Genomic DNA, 22,485 nt, shown 5'->3' with positions numbered 1-22,485 from the left:
AGATGGTTGGATACATCTACATGGTTCTATGGTTTCTAATGTCTGAACTTAAACTCCTGCAGAATCCAGTTGCTTTCTGTGAAGATGTGAAAAATCACATCGTGGTTAAGGTTATTTTCAACTTTTATTACAACTTAAGCGTTAGCTTCTTTACACTCTGTTGAAGGGCTCTGAGGTGATTAAATGCTAAGATTCATTTTAGTGAAGTGAATTATGCAATTATATATTTCCCTCTGCTTTAAACATTCAAATATTAGAAAAATTGAGACATTTCTGACCAAGAGGCAACAATAATCTCTTCAAGTGAAATTATTTTCTATTTGTATGTGTTCCATTAGAAATCACCATATTTTTAGATGTAGCCCATTCAGCACCTACAAACTTAAAATCTATCATATGTAAAACAAATACCATTAAAAGAAGTATATACACTTACCAAAAAAAATATACTAAGCCAAACTAAACCAAACCAACAAAATATTACTTTGCAATTTTCAATTCTGTTGGAATAAATAACTGAGTGGATTAGATGCATTAATGATTAATATGAGAGTACTAATAGTGCATCCATGTCACATTATGGAAAGTAATAAAAGCCTTTCTCCTTGGAGTGATTCAACCAAGAGTGAGTCCAGATTTGAAATCTCTACTCTATCCTCCCTGTTTTGTCTGTCTCTTTTATGAATCTGAATTTGTCTCTGACTGAAGACTGTCTTGTAATTCTGTCCAGTATGTCTGTGTGACTGTCTCTGTCCCTAACAAAAGGCATTCCTCTAACTTTTCTGAACAGCATAGACAGCATCTAATGGAGAAGGAATGAGGGATAATTTAACAAAATCTTCAACAGAATTTTACAAGGAATTAAGGCACTTAACTCCACTGTTCCCCAAGTGACCAGACAACAAACAGTACTACAAAAATCATTGTTTCTCAACCAGTATCCAAATTTATGTTCAAAATTTATGATGGATATTCATTGAAGAAGAATGTTTTTAACTTCTATATTTGTTACTTTCAGCAAATGATATACATGCATTGCCCTAGTCAGGGGCATGGAAGAGTACATAACTTAGGATTACAGCTATGCATTATCTTAGGTTGGAAAAGTTAATTCCATGGGAAATCCAAGCAAGTAAGATTGATTATTACATCATTCTCTTAAAAGAAAATTTAACCAACAGGCTGAGTTCACAGTAGGATAGCAGTCTTAAATCTTCAGTGACTTCAAGGTATATTATTAACTTTGTGAAGTCTGGCAAAAAAAAAATCTACTCTCCTGGAGTAAAGAGATATGTTTTATCTTAATGCTTTGTCATAAAGAACTCTCTCAAGAAATCAAATAGTGAATAATGTGTAACAGTGTGTAATAGCAATAGTTACTACATTTAAGCCAAATAGTAATATACTTTTGAAACACTTGTGTAACTTTTGTCTTAGATATTATTTGAACGTTGGAGACAAAAAAAATGTATATTTTTAGCTTTCTTTATTTTGAATTTTTAAAATTTATTTTAAGTTTATTATAAAAACTTGCAACTAAAAAACATCATGCAATGACACAAAAATCCAAAACAGAACTAGATCAGAAATAAGACAATGACTTGAACCTGTGATATGTAAATCAGTTACATAGAGATCATTGGGATTTTTTCAAAATAGTTGGGGAGCAGTCCATGCTAAAGATGTTCTTAAGATTTCATTAGGCTTTCTATAGGTCTCTTTTATTCACAAAAATAATGTTGACTTAATCAAGAATTCTGCAAACAGAAAGGACAGAAATATTCGCATGGAGATCTGAAACTCTGTTAAACCCTGACACACACCTTCTACAGTGTCAATACCTCCCAACCCTTGTTGTAAAGTGCAGTTATCATAATTATCACAATTATTTGGTTTCTAACTTATCTTCATTTCTACATAACATTTATAATCCTTTGAACAAAGGGTTCAATTTGAGCATTTTACTACCAAAAAATGCAGTTTTATGATTTTCCTACAGTCTAGGTGGATTCATTCCCATATTTCTCAAATGACAAACTTCATAGCATTATGTGTGGCACTAACTAACCTCCAATTTTTAAAAACTAAAATCTTGGATGCATGAAAGATTTTCTCCAGACCGTAAAGGCAGTGAGCTAATAATGCCACAAAGCCAAGGCCTGCTTTCTATTTCTATTTATTTGTCCAATCTGAAGTGACCAATCATTGCAGTAGCATATGAGAATCTATTTTCCTCAACTGAAAACAAGAAAAGTCCATTTTTCCCCCCATGTGTGTCTTTTCCTGTGACAGCCTCAAAGGTTTAGAGAGCACACAGCTATTTCAGGCCACCTGTGCACATAGCAGGTCTAAACTAGAATGTTTGACTGAGGCTTACTGATGTCAAGTATCAATACCATATCACCTAAAAGTTGAAACAGCGCATGCTGGGACTTGGGTCAATTTACTGTGCATTGAGAATCTTTCTGGAATGTCATCATGGCTCAGGGCAACTTTTTAAGGAATCATTAATAAATATGCACTCAATGACAGAAGCAAAGGAGTAGTATGAAACAATCCAACTAGGCAGTTTTAATAAAGCAGCAGGAGTATTAACTATCTCAGCAGATTTCCTTAATACACTATCCATAACGGACCATGAGTCTAAACTTGAAGTTGTGTGTAGAAATAGAAACAGCCTGCCATGGCTCTAAAGGTTTCCTTGTAACATGAAGCCTAAATGTTCCCCTTTTCATAGTGTTATACAATCAATTCTGTCCCCTTAGGAATGTTACAAAAACCTTAAAAGCTGGATTTAACTATGTGACCTGCATACTCATATTAAAGAGAACATCTTACATGGCCTTTTTCTTTAGCGATCTGAGAATTTTAATAGTGTAAACAAGCATTTTCTATGAAATGGCTTATGGAATGCTTCTGCCCACACAAATGCAAACTATTGCTGAAATAATATCATGCATACCCATTTCAACAACTTGCTTGGAAAAAAACTCTACTTAATATCTTCATAGTGTTTTAACATAATGCTCTGTTTTAAATAGCATGGATTGAAATTACTGCATTGATTTTGTACAGCAAACAATACTGGATGAAAATTGTCAAACCACACCCTTGGACATCCTTTTCAAGAGATATCTACGTTCTATCCTTACAATACTGAAGAATATCTTGGGTTTTGTTTGTTTGTTTGTTTGTTTTTTGGAAGAGTGTGAAAATAAACTGAGCATGTCATAACTGATGCTTTGTTTTATTTTTAAAGAGGCACTTCTTCATATTCCTTAGAGTATATATTGTGATATTATCTTATATGGTAGCCAACAAAATGTGTTGCTGAGAACATGATAAGAGTTCTTTATTTTTAAGTCAGTTTGGGGAGCAGCTGTCCTTGAAACAACTGAAAGAAATAAAAGATAAGTCAGACAAAGTGAAAAATATAAATTGGAATCTGGCATATAGCTTAGATGTAGGGTGCCTGCCTCTATGCTCAGGACTGGGTTCCTTGCCCAGCACCATTTTTTAAAAAAGTGAGAACAATGGTCAACCAGACTATTCCAAATTGATATTGTATCTCTTAGAAGTTCACAAATGTCAAGTAATGAGACTATTTAAATGGCAAAAATGCAGGATTCAAAGTAAAAAGGAGAAGCCATCAGAACCATCTAGTGTGGAAGAACACGGGCATGCTTATTTACTAGATCGTGTACCATAAATACTGCTACATGATGTAAAATGTTGCAGTAGGGAAGCTTTGCCTAAATGGTGCTTTATGCTGATGCTGAAGGGAAAAATTATAAATTTGAATAAATATCCCTTGACTAAGCAGCTTTAAAACCATTGCTAGAAAATCAAAAGGCATCATTGTTTTAATTTGTTCATTCATTTTTTAAAAAATATTGTATACCATCTAGCCAACTTTCAGTTGCTCATTTAAAGAGGAGCAGACGCTTGGCAATGCCAATGAGAATTTTCCAAATATGGGCTTTGGAGAGAATGTGGATGATACTAGTTATTTTTATGTGACAGTAACTTTATGGTAGGCGAGGGATACTGGCCATGCTGGATGACATCTGAAGCTAGTAAACTCTGAAACCTGTCAACAAACGATGGGTGTCAAGAGACTGATACATCACTGTCCCTGCTTACATTATTCTTATTTGATTTCAATGATTTCTGCCTGATGCATGTTTACAACACGAGGAAAGTCCATGGCTGTAGAATGTATGTCAGGTAGACAAACACACACACACACATCAATTATTGGTGCATCAGTTATTATCTCTTAGAATTGCCCTGGCATTTAATTCTCATTTGTCTTTGATCTCTGCCACTGTTGTTCTGCACTCAACTGAAGGTTGCCATTCTTAAAGTATCTTTTAAAAAAAATTCATGATCTTTGTAATTTTATAAGCATTAGGCAGCCCATGTTGCTTAAGATCTGTGTGTTAATTCAACTTTGAGATTTCGGGCTGCATAAACATAACTGGATTTTGTTTTAAGTTCTTGGCTAATGTGTATGTTAAAGCTGTTATATGCCTTTGCTTATACTAGTTTCCAAAAGTTCTTGGAGATATGTTCTTTTTGAAAGAATAATGGTAAATTCTCAATCTTAAGATTCATCATGCCAGGAGAGTGATAAAAAAATCCTGCCTTTCTACACGAGAATTTGAAATTTAAATTGAGATGTTTAACATAGGCTATAATTATACAATTTATGAAATAAAACTTTAAATCATATAAAAATTTGAGTCTAGACTTAAACTGTTATATGCTGTCTTAGATGCTCTCCAACACTTTCATTATAGCTGTCAAATGTCATGTACTTTTAATCTCTTCTCAAAAGAAAATGTAAGCATAAAAGAACAACATGATAATTAACTTAAATTTAAGAAAAACTCTTGCCTGTCATTGCCTGGTATCTTTGCTATACTGAGGTTTGTTGTTTTTTAAAAAGGGAAAAAAAAACACATTCATTAAGTTGCCACATATTCAAGATTTCATTTTATGGTATATTGAAATCCCTTGAATAGGTACCCTGAAGTCTGTCTCATGTTCTCATTTTTATTGACTTTACTGAAAGTCATTTTCCATGACATCTCAAAGCCTGTCATATCGAGAATTTATTAGAACGCAATAACAATATGTATGTTGTGTGTGAATCTATTTTTCAACAAGTACATAATGATGTGAAATTAGGCCCCTCCCTATTTGTAAGTGATAAACTTTATATTCAAAATTGGCTGTCAAAATTATTCAGGAACTAATTCTCATTTTCTTGGTCAATGAATTTTAGATGAAAATATTCTAAAGTACATCAGACAAGGATTACAATGGGACCTTCCTTAACCAAATGGAACATTGTGAAGACAACAATTTAGACAAACATCCATTCTTTTTTCAGAATTCCACATCTTGAGTGGGGAAATAAATTGTCTTGCAAGTCTCCGTGAATCAAACAATAGAGAAAAGCTCCAGTTTTTTTTGTTCACCAGCTTATCATCCACTCTTTTTCTTCAGAATGCAGTCAATGATGGCTCTAGGATAGTTCCTCTGAAATGAAAACCACTGAACAGGAAAACATTAATCATAGCAATTTCCTGGAATAATTGTTTACTGTGCCCAAGTATGTTTGAATATTGATAGTGTTTCAGAGAAAGACGATGAGACAATTCACTATGATAGCAGAAATATGGCTTCATAGGAAACAGGGATACATTTAATTAAATTCCATAGTGTATGTGTCTTTATGCTTATTATTATAGTCCATATCACTGGCTCAAACTTGTGAGTCAATCTTTCCCAAATTAAGTTACTACCAAAATTTACAAACTTGATGTGAAGACTATATTGTATTTACAAAGAACTTGGCACTTACAGAATAAATTATTGACTTTTTAAAATCTAGCCCGGGGCACCCATGGTTTAGGCAAATGTGAAAGCCAGATGCCTTATGCATTATGCTACATTAACATGGATAAGGTTTTCCAGCAGGTAAATGCCACAGTGCTGTCCTGTTGCTGAAAGCCAGTACCTCCCGTTTCTAATCGGTGGGGTAGGGGGTGGAGAAGTTCTTAGTCCAGAGAAAGTAAAGGCTGCATGTTTTCTTCTTCACTTTTATCCATGCGTTTTAGTGCTGTGGGGTCCACTACTGATTGTGATCTGAAAAGAATAAAGCCAAAGACAACGAGTTAGCGCCCAGAATTATCTGCATGACATTCCCGTCAGTCTTTTCTCCACCGCTGCTTCTCCCATGGCTGTGAAATCTCTTCCCCCACATCAAGGGATTTATGAGCTGTGGATATCGTACATTTGGAGTTTGGCATCAGAGTGAGCAAACAATCCCCTCTGGCTTCCCGGGTTCTAAACAGAAAATAATAGGATTAATGTTGTCCTGACAGCTGAGAAGAGTGTTCTCTTTGAGATACTGAAATTTTCTAGTGTAGGACAGATATTTTCTAATAAATTATTTCTGGATAGAAAAAGAAACTAATAGGTAGATGCTTTTGATGATGATTTCAATACCAGCAAGAGGCTTAATTCTGTTTTAAAATAATCTACAAAAACAAATCCAAAATAATTCTAACTCATTTCCTTATCATCTCTCAATTTTAATTATTACATCACCACTAACAACAACAACAAATCAGAATTTGAATGTAATTTTGTCAAGTTTCCCACTGGAAAATCCAAATAAAATAACCCATATGTTTGAACTCTTCAAGAAATGTTGAAAGATGTTTAAAATAAAAATGCTTATTTGGGCAGGAAGGGTCTATAGCTAAGAAAGCACACAATTTAAGAACCCCGACGCTATCCAGATCACAACCAGTATCTTAGCGAGCACTCTGTGTTGAACTAAGAGAAATTGAGAATTAATACACACTTTTGATAGAGAATTGAAATTATATACCAGCTCCTCACCGGAAACTGCATGAGAATGGAAAGAAGAGGAAACAATGGCGCGCACACTAATGTTGTGGCAGAGAGATGCTATTTTAATAGCTATGGCATTAAGAAGCAGCTGCCCTTTTAGAGCCCTCCCTGGTAATGAATTCTTCCACACTGCTGCATTCCAGCCAATTGCCTTTCACTGTAGCAACATGCCTCTTAGCAGACTTCATTAACTCCCAAAAAGGAAGACTCTCAGCTAAATTACAATTGCACATGCTAATAAGAAAGAGCGTAATAGAACTAATTATATTTTTAAGAAGCACAAGATTCGCCAACAAAATGACTCATTTATTTAAATAAACAATCCTGTTTCAAAAAAGAAAAAAAAAAGGGAGCATTTTTTAAAAGTGGGGAGAGGGTTTATTTCTTAGATGAATTTCACTTTATCTGAATATTAAATAGGCACTAGATCTTACAAAACATACTGAGTAAATTTTTCTGTTTCTCTGAGTGTTTTCGTGGAATTGAATAAAGAGAAAAAGAAGACAGAGAGGAAAGGGGAGAGGCAAAGTTGAGAATCAAAGGGTAAGATGCATAGTAAGATTTTAATATCTCAATTTCTAACAAATTTTCATACAAAAATAATGGTATGCATTCAAAGTGAAGAACAACAAGAGAAACAGAAAATCCATTCTTTGGAAAAACAGAAAATATCATAAAACTACATCTACTATTCAGACTTTGAATTGTCTTAATCATCTCACATAAGTAAATGGCGAAGCTGTTTAAGCCGCACAAAGCCCATCAATAGATTATTTGTGCTTGCCATAATATTCCGCTAAATCACACACCCAGATACACAATACATTATCTTCAGTTTGAATGGAATCTGACATTTTAAGAATATAAAATATGTTGTCTGAATTGGAATTAAATTGTTACATTATTTTCTCAGGCACTACAGTTTTCAGAGCCATTGGTGGGTAAATGTTGGCTCCATCTGCACAACAACTTCACAAGAGAAAAAGGAAACACTCAGAAAGATAATTAAGACTGTCTTTGGTATTTAGTTGCCCTGGTTGTATTTCATTCCCTTAGTCTGAGGTTTTATTCTTACTTCCTTGTATGAAAGAGGGGGTGGTTTGTGTAAGATCAACATTGTTCCTAAGTGGTTTACTCAGTCATGGAAAAGGAAACTCTCTACCATTAACTATGTATATCTGGAAGTTTTTATTCCATTTTTCAAAATAAGTAAAGAGCTGGGAAAATGACTGTTTGTAAAATGCCTGTCATGAAAATAGGGGGATCTGAGTTTGGATCCTCAACACCCAAGTACAAGCTGAGTATTTGCCAGTATCTCTGACCCCAACTAGGAGATCCCTGAAGCTGATAACCAGTCAGGGTCATAAAACTGGTAAGCAACAGGGTCAATGAAAGGCCATGTTTCAAACAATAAGGTAAGAGCAGCCAAGAAAGACACCTGACATCAACTACATCCATACACATACACCTACACAAGTATCCATGCCCATACATACATGAACATACACAAACACACACACATGAAACAACAAAGGAAGTTAAATTTAATTATCCAATATTTATTTATTCAGTAATATGCAGCTATAACAGGCTGCAATAACATATTTTAGACCTAGATTTCAGAGAAAAGTATTTCAATCCCAGTTACTTTTTTAGCGAATTTACTTGCCTTTTGATCATGGGAAGGCTATTAAAAGCTCCTAAAAATTATACTATTCTATGTGTAAAATTGGGAAAGAACTCCTACTTTACGTTACCATAGTGAGAATAAAAATATAATAGTGCATACCTAAACCCCAAACACATGACAAACAGAAAGGGTTAAGGAAGCAGCTCACAGAACGTGATTGTCTGCTCACTGAAATGAGAACTGGAATTCACTATCTTTCTTGTCTCTGATCTCCTTATCAATAAGATGGGACTAGAACCATCTTGTTAGTTAACTTAAGAAACAAGAGTGTGAAATTATGCAATTCAGTAGAATACAGATCGACACGTAGTCATAAGTGTTCATACCTTTCAGCTAAATGGATAGCTGCAACAAAACAGCTGCTCAGGCCATAGGAATTAATAATTGTGGTGGCTGCATACACAAGACCTACATAACAATAAGCCAGTCAAAGTCTCTGCATGGATGAGTTGTGGGGGTGGAGTTGGGGGTGGGGGTGGGGTAACTCAGGAAGTCCCACCTTCCAGTGATATACTATTGACAGCTGATGACTCAATAGAGGAGGGAGAGTCCACTTTTTAGTTTTTTTTCTTTATTAAGAGTTTTTTTTTAATTCATTTTACATACCAACCACAGATCTCCCTCTCTTCCTTCCTCCTGCTCCCCCCACAACCCTCCCCCCTCCAAGTTATCCCCCATTCCCTCCTCTGAAAAGGTTAGACCTCCCATGGGGAGTCAGCAAACATTCAGTTGTGCAGGATCCATTTTCTTTAGGAATATTGTCCCTGAGAGGTCACTCATGATTCAACAAAAGTGAAATATTAGTCTTGCTGCATGTAGTCAGACAGTATCCTAGGGCCTGTAAATATAAGACACAAGACATTCCCAGCACTAAAGACAGGCATACTCTACAGAACTTTGCATCTTTTCAACTGATCATGTTCTTCTCCCCCAAGCAAATTCACACAGCAAGACATCCCCAATAGGATTACAAACCTTCACATGCTATAAGCACACACCAATGAACAAGAACCTCTAAAGTTCTAATCAGCTCACATCAGAAGCAAAATATACAACTGGGCTGGGGGATGGGCTAGAAGCCTGATCTCAAGGACCAAAATGCCCCCAACTAATTGGAGTAAAGAAACAGGATCCAAACTGACTTCAAATTAGGGCTACATAGCTTATCTAAAAGTAGATTCTACTCCATCAAAATTATGCTCTCAAAACAAGGCTAAATGCAGAACATAAAATTAGGGGTCATGGGCTAACAGACGAGCAAGACTCAGTTTAAGGTGCTTAGTGTGAATCAGCAACATGCTTTGACTTCTTGCACAGCGACTACTGATAACCAGAAGCTAACAAGGTCTATACAAGACATGTAGACACCACTAGTCACAGTAGGTTCAAATGCCACCTATTAGTTATGAATACTTACTTTAGGCAGCCTTGAAAGGCAGAAAACAACTCACTCATCCACTCAGCTAGCATGTAGTAGGCCGTTTTGGGGACAGCCTACTTCCAGGAACAAGGCAATTACTTTTCAGGATTTTTGTTTTAGGAACTTTTTTAGAGTTAGAAAAACAGCCATGTAAACACATAGACATGCCCATTTAGTTACACATAAGCAGACTTTGGAGGCAACTTAGTACTGAACAAAATCCTCAGCAGCCTATCAGCAAACACCTCAGGAGGTTAATGAACCCTCAGGTTTACTGATAATTATTGCACATGGCTGCCAAGTGAAGGGAGCTAAGAAACCTGAGGTCAGCTTAAAAACAAATTTGTTAGCAAGTAAGGAAATGATAGGTAGCAGGGGAAATTTCCAGTCCTTTCCTTTATTTCCAGAAGGTGTGCAGTTGCCTGTAGTGAGCAAACATCATCATCATCTCATAAAAACAAGTACGTGCTCATACATATATGAGACAGAGAGACAGAGAAAACAGAGATAAACAGAGATGAAGAGAAACAGAGACAGAAAGGAGGAAGGACAGAGAGAGAGAGAGAGGAAGGAAGGGAGAGAGTCACTCTTTAGGATCATGCTTGACACTACCTGAATCAAAGCCTTAATCAAAGAACCATGAAGCTTTCATGCTAAAAAAAAAAAAAAAAAAAAAAAAAAAAAAAAAAAAAAAAAAAAAGATGGTGGATAAGGTTGAGCATAACAAGTGAAATATGTGCATCTTCCTTGAGGTAGCAGGAAGCATACACTTTCATTAATGGTAATTAGACTTGTGGTGTTATCTGTTAGCACCATTAAGTTGCACTCTTCTGGGGCCTGGGAAGCCAGAGAATCAAAGCCATATTGTTTGCTACAGGATTCAGTGGCAGAATCAATTATATAAGCATGCATCTGCAATTCCCCCACCCACTAACGGAAAGAAACAGCATAAAGCATTATGAGTCAAAACAGTCAGATGGACTCTAACTCAATAATGAACCTTATGATGACTAAACCTTGAAGGACATAGTGGTTGGCACAGAAATGCCTACCTTTAGACAAAGACTGCAGAGAAATATTGAATGGGTACCATAAGCTTGAATGTAGTGTTTGAAAGTGAATGTGTGTTACTTGTATGTGTCTATATAACCCATATGACTTTCCTGAGTAATTAATTGGATTTTTATGTACTTAGAAAATAGTCATTGTCACAGCAAGACTTTAAAATGATGTCAGAAAGGAAATCAGGCACAGAAAAGAAAATGGGAAGTCAAACTCAGTGTACCTTCCCCCAGGGGTTTTACCCTCTTCCCAGGCAATCTACAACATACCTACCTCTTCATGGATTTGGGGGAGAGCTCCTTCTCTACTTCCTTCACAGGCATGCTGTAGGAGTCCACGCTGTACTCACTGTCATCATCATACTCGTGGTCTAGCAGGGTTCTTGCCCACGTCCCCATGTCATATGGGGGCAACATTCCTCCAAACTCAGAAGGCAGGATCTCAGGATGAATTAGTTGGTGTAGACTGTTCAGGTTGTTACCGTGCAAAAATATCTATCAATGTAAGGCAAGAGGTGGGAAGGAAATACACAGTGAAAACTAAATACCACCCAAAGGCTGTTGGGAACGGCGAGGCTAGAAAAACAAACATAAGAAGGTTATATGTTTCTCACAATATTTAAGTCTTTATTCTGTGAAGTAGGCAAGATTGTATTATTATCTAACATTTCATATAAAATCCTGAGGGGCAAGAATATTTAGTTTCTGGAAGGTCGGATAGTTACTGGGCTAAAGACCTAGAATCAGGAGTTTGATTTTCTGCTTCTCTGTCAGGACCAGAGCAGAGTAATTAGAACTCCACGTCACCTTGGTGTTAGCTGTGCAGACCTGGTGATAACACACAATGGATGGTGTTCAGTCAACTTTTTCTTATGAGAGACTCATCAATTCTCATGAGAGAGCTGTCCAAGTTATCAAGACCAAAAGATGCCTCCATATGACTTCTCTCTACTGTCAATAAGAATAGGAATACTGTAACTACTCTATTGGAGCTTTATAATTTGAAGTGGATGCTGTAAAGAAAAATATATTAGCATCCTCGTAAGTAAAGGCTGAGTGAGGCCCAAGTCCCAAAGGACACATGATCTGTATTATCACCAATGTCCCAGGTCTAGAGATTTCTATATTCATTGTCCAAATGAAAACAGAACAGTGAATTGAAAGGGCAACATCATAAGTATACTTAAATTAAATATTAAATTATTGTCTACATGGAGTTTTTTATAGTCTGAAGACAAATTCAAGCACAATCTCAATTATTTGCTACCTCCATCAATTGCTACCCCTTTCTACATTTTTTATTAAGAATCATATGAATTTTTCTATTTTTACATGTTTTCAGTGTTGCAAATTTAAAACACTATTCATTAACATGTTGATATAACAAAACTTCATTAAAAGTAATATTGTACCAGTGAATAAAAACCTATTTCCATTAGTTAATAGCCAATATGCGTCACTATTACTAAGGCTTTTAAAGGAGACATCACACACTGCGGTTTCAAGATATAGATAAAGCAAGCTGGAACTGAGCTGGATGCTTCCTACCTGTAGGTAGCTTTCATAGTTTCTGAAGGTGCTATGCACATTTGTGGGGAGAAGAGATATCAGCAGTCTTATCTAGCTGCTAACTTGTGAACTGCACTACCAACCTTCCAGGCAAGGTGTGCCTACTGGTACAATAATGATGTAATTGTTATGAGGTTAATAATTTGCTCTTAGATCAGTTTTGAGTCATGGTCCATGGAAGGAACTCACATCTCCTTTGTAAACCAGGTTAAAACCCCATGGTGGAGAGATGCAGCAGTCTATGGGTACAAAAGTTAAGAAATTAGGGGGAATTTTATTACTATGTCCATTTAGCAGAATGGCAGTATTAAGTTCTCCTTTAGGGCCCATGATCTAGCCATCCACAGATTTTTGGCCCAGTTAATGGCAGCAGGTCTGAATTCTGTTTTATGAAGCAGGGCTTAAATTTCAATCAGAAAAGTTGTTTGTTACTCCTATATCTGTATTACTATTGTACCAGTGGGCCATATCATGCCAGGCCAGTTGTTAATTCTTGTATCTCACACAGTTCACAGCTAGCTAAGACTTTTGATTACTAGTCTCCCTGACTAGTAATCATGCATAAAATCTTCTAAAATGATGGAGCCTAGCTAGTAGAGATGAAGTTTCCAGGTTACCTTTATATTCACATATTAGTGTATCTTTAAATCCTCATATGAGAAACCTGTGTTTTCAGTTGATGGTAATTAACACAGAGACCCACAACCTACCATCATGCAGAGAATAAGAGACTATGGGGTGTTTAGCTCTAAGTAGGCCATATATATCACATATCCCAAGGCTCAGACATCATCACAGAAAGGAGCCAGAGAGGTTGTTAAAGTCAGAGGTAGTATATGTCTGTAGCAAATCAGTGTTTTTGAATCATAAGAATTCACAGTGACTGTGTTTACATGCACAAGACCTGCATAAGAACAGTTAAACTTCCAGCATGGATAGGCAGCAGGGGAAGAGGGACGACTCATGAAGTATCTCATTCCTCACTGAGATACTATTGGTAATTGATGACTTCTATGGGAGAATGTGGTCCCTGGGAGATTACTCATGCTCCTGCAGACACCCTCAACCCATGTTCATCCAGGAGCTTTAAGTAGACACATAAGGCTTTAAAATTAAATAAAGGATACATAATAATGGGAAGGAAAGGAGAGGAGAGTTAGTGGGAAAAGAATATGAGGTGTATTTGATCAAAATACATTTTATGTGTGCATAAAAATCTCAGAAAAAGGAAACAAAGCAAAACAAAACATGGATGAGGATATTGCCAGCCCTAAGTGTGAGCTTATTACTTTTGTTCTTAGCATTTATTGACATAACATGGTGCTAAACTGCCTTCTAATGATTTATGTTTATATTTATATGCATATGGATCTAAACATATGGATATTTTTATGTTTTATCTGTAGATACATGCTACTCCCAGTCTTTGTCAGATAATTTCTCTTTTCAGTAAATGGTAATGAATACAGAAACACATTGCTGCTTGAGGTAAATAAGAGATGATTGAGTGCTCAGTCCTAAACAAGACGTTTTATACTATTCTACATAAGGGTCAGGGAACACTGTGGAATAGAGGGCAGAAAGAATGTAATATCCAGAGAAATGACTTCTTCTGGACATGGCACAGTCAGTGCAGTCATGATCTCACACTAGCTGCAGTTGCTTTGCCTAGGTCTGTAGAAGACTGGGCCTCCCAACACCCAATCATGGGCTGAAGAGATGTTCACAACATCCTACCCTTCCCTGCTGAACTATTGGACAGCAATGGGTTCTGGGGGGATGGATCAACATCTTCTGCAATTCTATGTCCACTTATGAGACAACGGAGCTGCAATGGATAATTCCAAACCCATAATCACTAAGAAGGCCCAGTTAAACTCAGTTAATAGAGAGGTGAGGCTATGGGTAGTAGGGTGGAAAGAGCCAAGAGAAGATGGGTGACAGAAATCAGAATACATTATATACACATATATATGCATATATAGCTTTATGTCTATGTGCATACACGTGTTAAACTGTCGAAAATCAAATTTTAAAAAGTTAAAAAAGAAAGGTATGTGACTCTCAAGTCCTCCTTCATAATCAAGTTTTTATCATTAGTTAATAGACCTTCCATTTCCAATCAGATAATAAGAAACTTTGAAATTGTAACTTGCTTTTTTTTTTACTTCCATTTCTATTATCACAAAATTATAGATCATTCAAAAAGCATCATTACATAGTATGCAAATTTCTTTAATATTTATTTTAAAAGCATAGTTTATAAGTAACTTAATTTCACATTTGGGGCTCAAGATGAACATGTTAACTAACACATTCACATTTGTTCATTGTAACTTTAGACCCCACAGATATAAATATATAGGAAAATATATCTTTTTCATCAAGTAAACTCTGAGAGATGCAAATCACCAATCAGCTATTATTTTTTAACAAATTATGGAAGATTAAAAACAGATATCAGCCAAACATTGGCCAGTGCACAGAACAATCAGATCCTTTAGTAGGTAATTACAGTGTTGGAAGATGCCATCTGCACCACAGTAAACCAGGTTAATTGAAAATAAAACGTTTCCACTGTAGTTTAAGACCACACAGCCGTTTTACCATCCAGAGATATCAGTCTTATTTTTCTTTTTACTTTGTGTGTGTGTGCACGCGCGCATACACACACACACGCACATGCGCATGTAATATACACCAATATTCTTCAATCAATAATATTTCCCCTAAAAAATCTAAGCTTCAAAACTCTTATTGTACCAGCTATCTAACTTGGAAAACATCAGATGTGTTTCAAAATTATAACGAAATCCTCCATCAAGTCATGAAGGTGTTGTGGTTAAAAACCAGCCTTAGAGCAGTAAATTCTGGAACACTCTGCTACCTCCTCCATCAGCATTACTTTCAGTATTGGCCTTGATTCCACTCTCACTGAGGAAATAGGGCAGCCAGCTGAGATCCACCCACCAGCATCTGTGCCCATGTGTTCTGCCTCACTGCTAGAACAGAGACAGTGTAAAGCCCACAAAGACTAACCATTACACCAGCAAAACAAGATCCATTCTCTTTCCTCAACTCAGTTTTATTTCCCATCAATTTTCCCTTGTTTTTCTCATATTAAAACATGAACCTTTCTTTCCCATCTGAGGGAAAAAAAAATCTTGCTGTCTTCAATACCTTACAAACAGATGCATAAAACCTTGTTTCTATTCACTGTCCAAATACTCTCTTTAACATGTTATAAGTCCAGTCCATATCTAACTGATCTCTTAACCCTACATGATATCACCTTCTGTCAATTTTGCTCTCCCTGAGGAACTCAGTGTCCAATTCTTCTTTGCTGATGACTCCATCTTTTCTTTTTTAAGATAGGGTCTCACTATATAGCCTGGTTGGCCTGGAATCCATTTTGCTCATTATGTAGGCCAGACTGCCCTTAAATTTTCAGATATCCACCTTCCTTGGCCTCTCAGGTGCTGGGATTAAAGCATATGCTACCATTCCCAGCCAAACTCTAATGTTTTAACCAGATTTATTATTCTTGAACTACATTCTTTGTTGGTTTCATTCCATCTGTAGATTTATAATACTAACTAAACTCTAAAAACATGTGTCTTAAATCCAGACCTTTCTCTTGAACTCTGTATTTAAACTTCCACTCTCTCTTTCTCGATCTCTAATTGACATTTTCATTTCAATGTCCAATGGGTACCTCAAATCCAAAAGGTCCAAAACTGAACTCAAAAATCTTACCCCGAAGCTGCTTCTCCTTATTCTTACCATCAGTAATGGTTTGGTTATCTTTTCTGTTTCTCAAGTCAATACATATCAATCATATTTTACTTCCTGCATCATCCAAGTTGTGCAAAATTCTTTTTTTTTTTTTTTTTTTTGCTACCACTCAGAGCAGCTACAGTCCTAACTAGAGCCACCTTCCACTATGTGATGCCACAGCCCAGGTCTCCTGGGTTTTCAGCCTCCTGCCACTCTTCCTCCTTCAGAATGCTCTCAACATGGCAGCCAGAATGGCCATGACAACACATACACCAGATTACATCATTCTGCTCACAGTTCACCATTGACTACTCTGTTCACTGCAATAAGCAAACCCTATATGGCCCCATATTTCCTCTTTTTAATCCACCTCCTGTAGCTAGAGTTTTCTGCCTTGCCCACAGTCAGGACAAATCTTTCTCACCCGCCAGTCCCACAGCCGCTCAGACCCAACCAAGTAAACACAGAGACTTATATTGCTTACAAACTGTATGGCCATGGCATGCTTCTAGCTAACTGTTCTTATATCTTAAATTAATCCATTTCTATAAATCTATACCTTGCCACGTGGCTTGTGGCTTACCAGCGTCTTCACATGCTGTTTGTCATGGCGGTGGCTGGCAGTGACTCCCTTTCACCTTCCTGTTCTTTCATTTCTCCTTTCTGTTAGTCCCACCTATACTTCCTGCCTGGCCACTGGCCAATCAGTGTTTTATTTATTGACCAATGAGAGCAACAGATTTGACATACAGACCATCCCCCAGCAACCTCCCACCACTGTCTTAGAGTAGTTGTACTGGATTTTTCTTCTTCCTGGATATTTCTCCCTCAACATATTCATGACCTACTATTTTGCAATCTTTGTTTGAAAGTACCCTTTGTATGAAGCCCTTCACTGGTCAACACTTTCAACTCTGCTCCTGCCCAACAGGGAAACAAGTGTCAGCTTTTTCTATATCATGTGTTTTTAACAACACCATTCTCCTGCTGACATATCCTTCAATTTACTTAGTATTAGGATATATATGTTCAGCTTTGAAGATTTATAAATCACCACACTACCATTTCTCAAAAGCCACAATTTAATAACATCCTAAAGAGATGTTCCTTCAGAACTTTAAGTGGGACTGATCCTCTGGTTTGTGCATCAGGAATCCACGACTGCTCAGCTGGGAAATGTTTGCTCTTAGAGTTCTTTGTCTTGAATAACTCCATATTAAGAGCATCTATTGAAGTTTTGCTATTTATTTGTTTTGCTTTTCTTTCTTTCATTTTGTTTTGTTTTGTGTTTGCTCTTCTGTTAACTCATGAAAGATATCTGATCCTTATGGGTTCCTGTGCTACACTGTATTTTACAACACTAAGAATTACCCTAAAAACTGTTTATGTTTTTTTTTTCCTATTTCATTTTCTGGTGCCATTTATGCCATGAATGAAGTCTATCAGGTGACTAGGAAAGGAAAGAATTAAGATAGCATAAATCTGAGAATCAATAAAATTTAGAAGACAGAGCCCACCATGTTGAGGAAGAGATGAGAATCTGCACTATTTAATGGAGAACCCAGCTCGCTGTCAGCCTTTACAGGATGGCAAAACTATAAGCAGAGGCTTGCTCAAGGCTGTAGTAGCGTGATAAGTTGAAGCTAGCCCCTGCTTTCCAGAGTCAGCAACAGTGCCTTTTATGACTGGCAATATAAGAGAAACAAGAAAAAAACCTTAACTCCAGGAACTAACACTGCCTTGAACCCCGAGAACAATAGGCATTGGTTATGATGGATGGGAAGCTTGGTATGAAAATACCAGGCATTGACAAAATTATCAGAAGGGAATTTGTTATTTTAGACACAGAAATCTTCACCATTCTGTTATGTTGTCATTTAACTCAATTTAGGAGGATGAAGTTGTAGCCATTTCTTGTACACTTGGGTGTACTCCCAGTGCTCCTTTGGGTTTTTCTTTCAGTAGATTTTTCAGCGCATGTACTTATAACATCAGCAGTATGAGGTGCTTGAGTAATGACAGGATATCACTTGTAATGCTTATAAGAATAAAATACCTTTGCCAAATGTATTCGTTATATAAGTAAGAATGAAAGGAATTTAATCTTTAATTATTTCACATGAAAATTTCCAAGTCATGTAACTTTTATTAAAATTATGAAGTTCAGTTGCCTTGCTTAGGTCTGGCTAGAAATGCATTCAAGAGAGCAGGATTGTGTTATATCATGTCACAGTAAGACTGATTGAACATCAAAGCATTTGCAATGCTAGGCAGACCACGGACACACTAATGAACCATATTTCCTTCGATCTTGTCCCTTACTCTCTTTCCCCATAGTTCATTCTCCAGATTTTCTGCTCTTTTTGCTTTTGTTCAATAACTTAGACACTGCATACCTAAGACTTATGTCTTTGCTATCCCCTCTCCGTAGAATTTTCCAAATCAGCCTGGAACTCTAGCTCTTCTATCTACTAACAGGAATGTATGGCAGATTTGTTTGTCTTCTAAGTCTCATTCTCAACCTATAAAATGAAAAAAATAAAGATGACTTTCCCTAAAGTATTGTTGTAAGTATTAAATGAAATGCACATTATACCCTGAGAACAGCATGGGGCAGGAGTGAACACACATAAGTGGAATTTGCGCTCAAACCCCCAGCAGATGTTGTGAATAACCGGATTACTACTTCATGGAACAAAGCTTGAAGGTGCGTGTGTGAAGCATTTGATTCTATTTTTGCATAATTTCATGCTTAATGGTAGAAACAACTCTTAGTGTAAATCACAGTTGTTTGCAGAGTTCTCCTGAATGAGTGGAATATTTTTAACAAATTCATACACAGTCAACCCTCTTCTCACTAATGCTTGATGTGAACATATAATTACTGTGCTTTCACACTCAGAATGAGGACTTTGCAATACTGGAAGACATGAAGTGCTTAATCACTGAGATTCACAACACTATTGTCATACCCATAAGTTTGGAAGCAAGTATATCTTACGGTATCACTAATCATTTGATGGTGATTAGCACACAGAGGTAAATAGAATTGGATGCTGTGAGGGCATTTACTGGCTCTACAACTTCCCAGCTGCATCTGTGAGGAAGCAAGTTGCTTACCCATCCTCAGACTTCCTTCCTCAGCTCGGAAATAGGAGACCATGTTTACTAAATTTACTTTTCAGAGTTCAGCATAAAATCAGCAATCAGAGGCTGGCAAAGAAGAGCTAGGAATAGGTTGCTCTGTGGGTACAAGTTATCCAAGTTACAGATGGATACGGAGAATAAGTATGAGGACTCTAGATAAGGATAGTCACCGTCTATTTTTTTAAAACTACAAGAAAAGATTTGGAGTGTTTTCACAACAAAAAAAACATTAATTTTTAAAGGAGATGCAAGCTTACCCTTATTTGAACTGTTCTGTGTGTGTGTGTGTGTGTGTGTGTGTGTGTGTGTGTGTGTGTAAGTAGCTGAACAATATTTTAAATATCCTTTACAGAGCTGATAAATGAATAAATGAAATAATGTATAATTAAATACATTTTTAAATTCTGTGTTCAATAAGCATGCCTATTCAATTTACCATGTACTATGGTGCTAGTACTAAATGCTTTAAATAATTATTATAATTGCAGAAAAGTCATGATTTTCTTTCATGTGTATGTATTACCACCCTTGTATGATGAAACTCAATCTTGAGGAAATTCATATAACACGTTATTTAGAGATATATTAAAACTTCAACACATCAGTACTATTATCTAATTATCTGGGACATCATGACTGTTTCTACACAAATATATCAGCTTCTGTAAAATTTACTTATTTCAGTAAATATTGTGAAATAACAAGCATTCATTTGTCAGTAAATAAGATAATAACTTTTGCCTAGATCTTACTTGAAATTAAGATTGCCAACAATAATGGGAGAACCTAGCACAGTAGTTTGAGGTTTACAGTGAGACTGCCATAGGAATGAAAGTAGTACCATGTTTCATTATTTGGTGAAACAGTAGGAAAGCTTGTTTTCAAATGTCCTGTTTATGAAACATTGTTGAGAATTTAGAGAGATTGTGAACTCTCTAAAATATGTAAATGTCTTTTATGCTAAATAGTAACATGACCAGAATAAAGAAATTCTATCGTGGCTGACATTAAGCAATCAAAGTGTGCATCATAACTCATTGAATGTGGATGGGGACTGAGATCAGATTTTAAAACAAAACAAAACAAAAAAATAACAAAAGTACCCTTTTCCGAGTTTTCTCCTTCAAGAAAGGCCGGATCACAGTGTACAGGGCATGGATATACCAAGGTTGGTTGACAAAATGAATTCCTCCAAATCTTGCGGGGAAGCTGTCCTAGAGCAAGAGAGGTAGAGAAGTTAGAACAGGTTTTTCCACACTGGAGTGGCTCAGGAAATATTGCATGTTAGTTAATAGTGTTAATCCACACACTAAAGAAAAAGGACCAAGTTTTGCCACAGTGAGAATCTCTAAAGAAACTAAAACAATATGTAGTAAAGAGAATTCTTCCCAAGAATGGGTGGCTGAAAGGAACTTTGTCATCTTTCATCCTGTGTATTTTAAGCCTCCTAACTTCTAATAGTTATCCCCATCACAGAAGCACAAAAAAAAGACAGATTAGAAAGAAGTGTCAAATACCAGATTCAGGTAAGAATAATTGCTTTATTTAAATTAATTTTATTGATAATAAAATGCATTTAAATTCTAATATTTTATTGACTTTAGGTTCAGTCATTAGTAACAGGAATGATACCATATATGAACATGCTTAAGCAAAATGAAAACCCAGCATTTTGGCACAGGAAACCTCAGAAAACATTCAGTAGTTTAAATGAGCATCAAAAGTGCTCTGAGCTCACTCCAGTGGAGTAAGGTGGGACTTCCGTTAAAGCCTACTTCCTCTTCACCAAAACTTACCTGGATATGTCTGAGACCAGAATGATGAAGAGAATCTGCTCTGCCTAGTTGTGACTAAGGGGGTGTGTCTGTGGCTCAGTTGCTAGCATAAAGTGATACCTAAGCCAGATGACTCACAACCTTGACACCTGGTTGAATATGCGGAAGACTCTCCTCCAAAGGATTGACTCTTCTCTCTTCTACTATGTCAAAACTCCACAAGCATCAGCTCCATTGGTCCTCATAAACAAACGAACAAAAGTAACAATGTAAACTCCCCTAATCTTGTCTTTCAAGTAGCATCATTTTGTTGTGTTCTGCAGAGCATGAATGTAAAATCCAATGTTTTTTGTTTGTTTGTTTGTTTGTTTTTGTTTTTGTTTTATTTAAGTGCTCTCTTCAGTAAGACTTTCTGGTCCAAAACATGGGCCAGTGTAGGAAAATAAGCTGTTTTTAATTGGGGATACTTTATAAGTATGTCAGCTTGTGTGTGTGTGTGTGTGTGTGTGTGTGTGTGTGTGTGCATGTGTGTCACATAGCATCATTTCTGAGGTTCACTACATTTGAGCTACACATGTTTAGTATCACTGTAGTCCAGTGTCACCAATGATTACGATGACTAAGTTATGGTATATATGGTAACTGACTTATCTTCTCTCATTCATGCATGTCCTTTTTCACATGATCTGTGTGTTTGCCATGGCCCATACTGCAGCCCTCAAAACATCCTTCACACACACATTCAAGGATATAGTAATGCATTTTTCTCAGCATTGATGCTGCTTCCCAGAGCAAATGCTCCTCAAGTTTACAAAACCAGCACAAGTGACTGAATCAATTTATACCCCTCCTTCCCCAAGCATTACATTTCAATTCCAGTTATTTTGCATAGCTGGTATATTACCACCTTTCAATTTTAGGAATCTGGTAGAAATAAAATGGATTCTCATACTAACTTTATTTGCTAGATTCTTGGTCTCTGTGCATATTGGTTATTTTCATCATTAATAATAAAAGCTGTGAGCACAACATTATATTTTTGAGTTCTTGAGAGTGTGAATTGTGTGCTCTCACTACTGATTTTTCTTATAGCATCCCATTTATGGTGAACTCAAG

General features: G+C 36.4%; 1 protein-coding gene across 2 annotated transcripts in view; it reads right to left on the bottom strand.

The window, feature by feature from the left end:
- Positions 1–3,450: 3,450 nt before the first annotated feature.
- The window catches only part of Clvs2 (clavesin 2), a 75,080-nt gene continuing 56,045 nt past the window's right edge, over positions 3,451–22,485 (bottom strand). For both annotated transcript variants that reach the window (XM_028868349.2, XM_028868350.2), the window contains exons 4-6: positions 20,698–20,808; positions 11,376–11,596; positions 3,451–6,156 (exon numbers count right to left, since the gene is read on the bottom strand). In XM_028868349.2, the coding sequence (XP_028724182.1) occupies positions 6,069–6,156; positions 11,376–11,596; positions 20,698–20,808 (420 nt within the window). In that variant the 3' untranslated portion in view covers positions 3,451–6,068. The remainder of the gene's footprint in view (positions 6,157–11,375; positions 11,597–20,697; positions 20,809–22,485) is intronic.

Source organism: Peromyscus leucopus, chromosome 8a, assembly GCF_004664715.2.
Source record: "Peromyscus leucopus breed LL Stock chromosome 8a, UCI_PerLeu_2.1, whole genome shotgun sequence".
NCBI lineage: Eukaryota > Metazoa > Chordata > Mammalia > Rodentia > Cricetidae > Peromyscus > Peromyscus leucopus.
The sequence above is the reverse complement of the archived record's forward strand: the minus strand, read 5'-3'. Positions and strand labels throughout refer to the sequence as shown.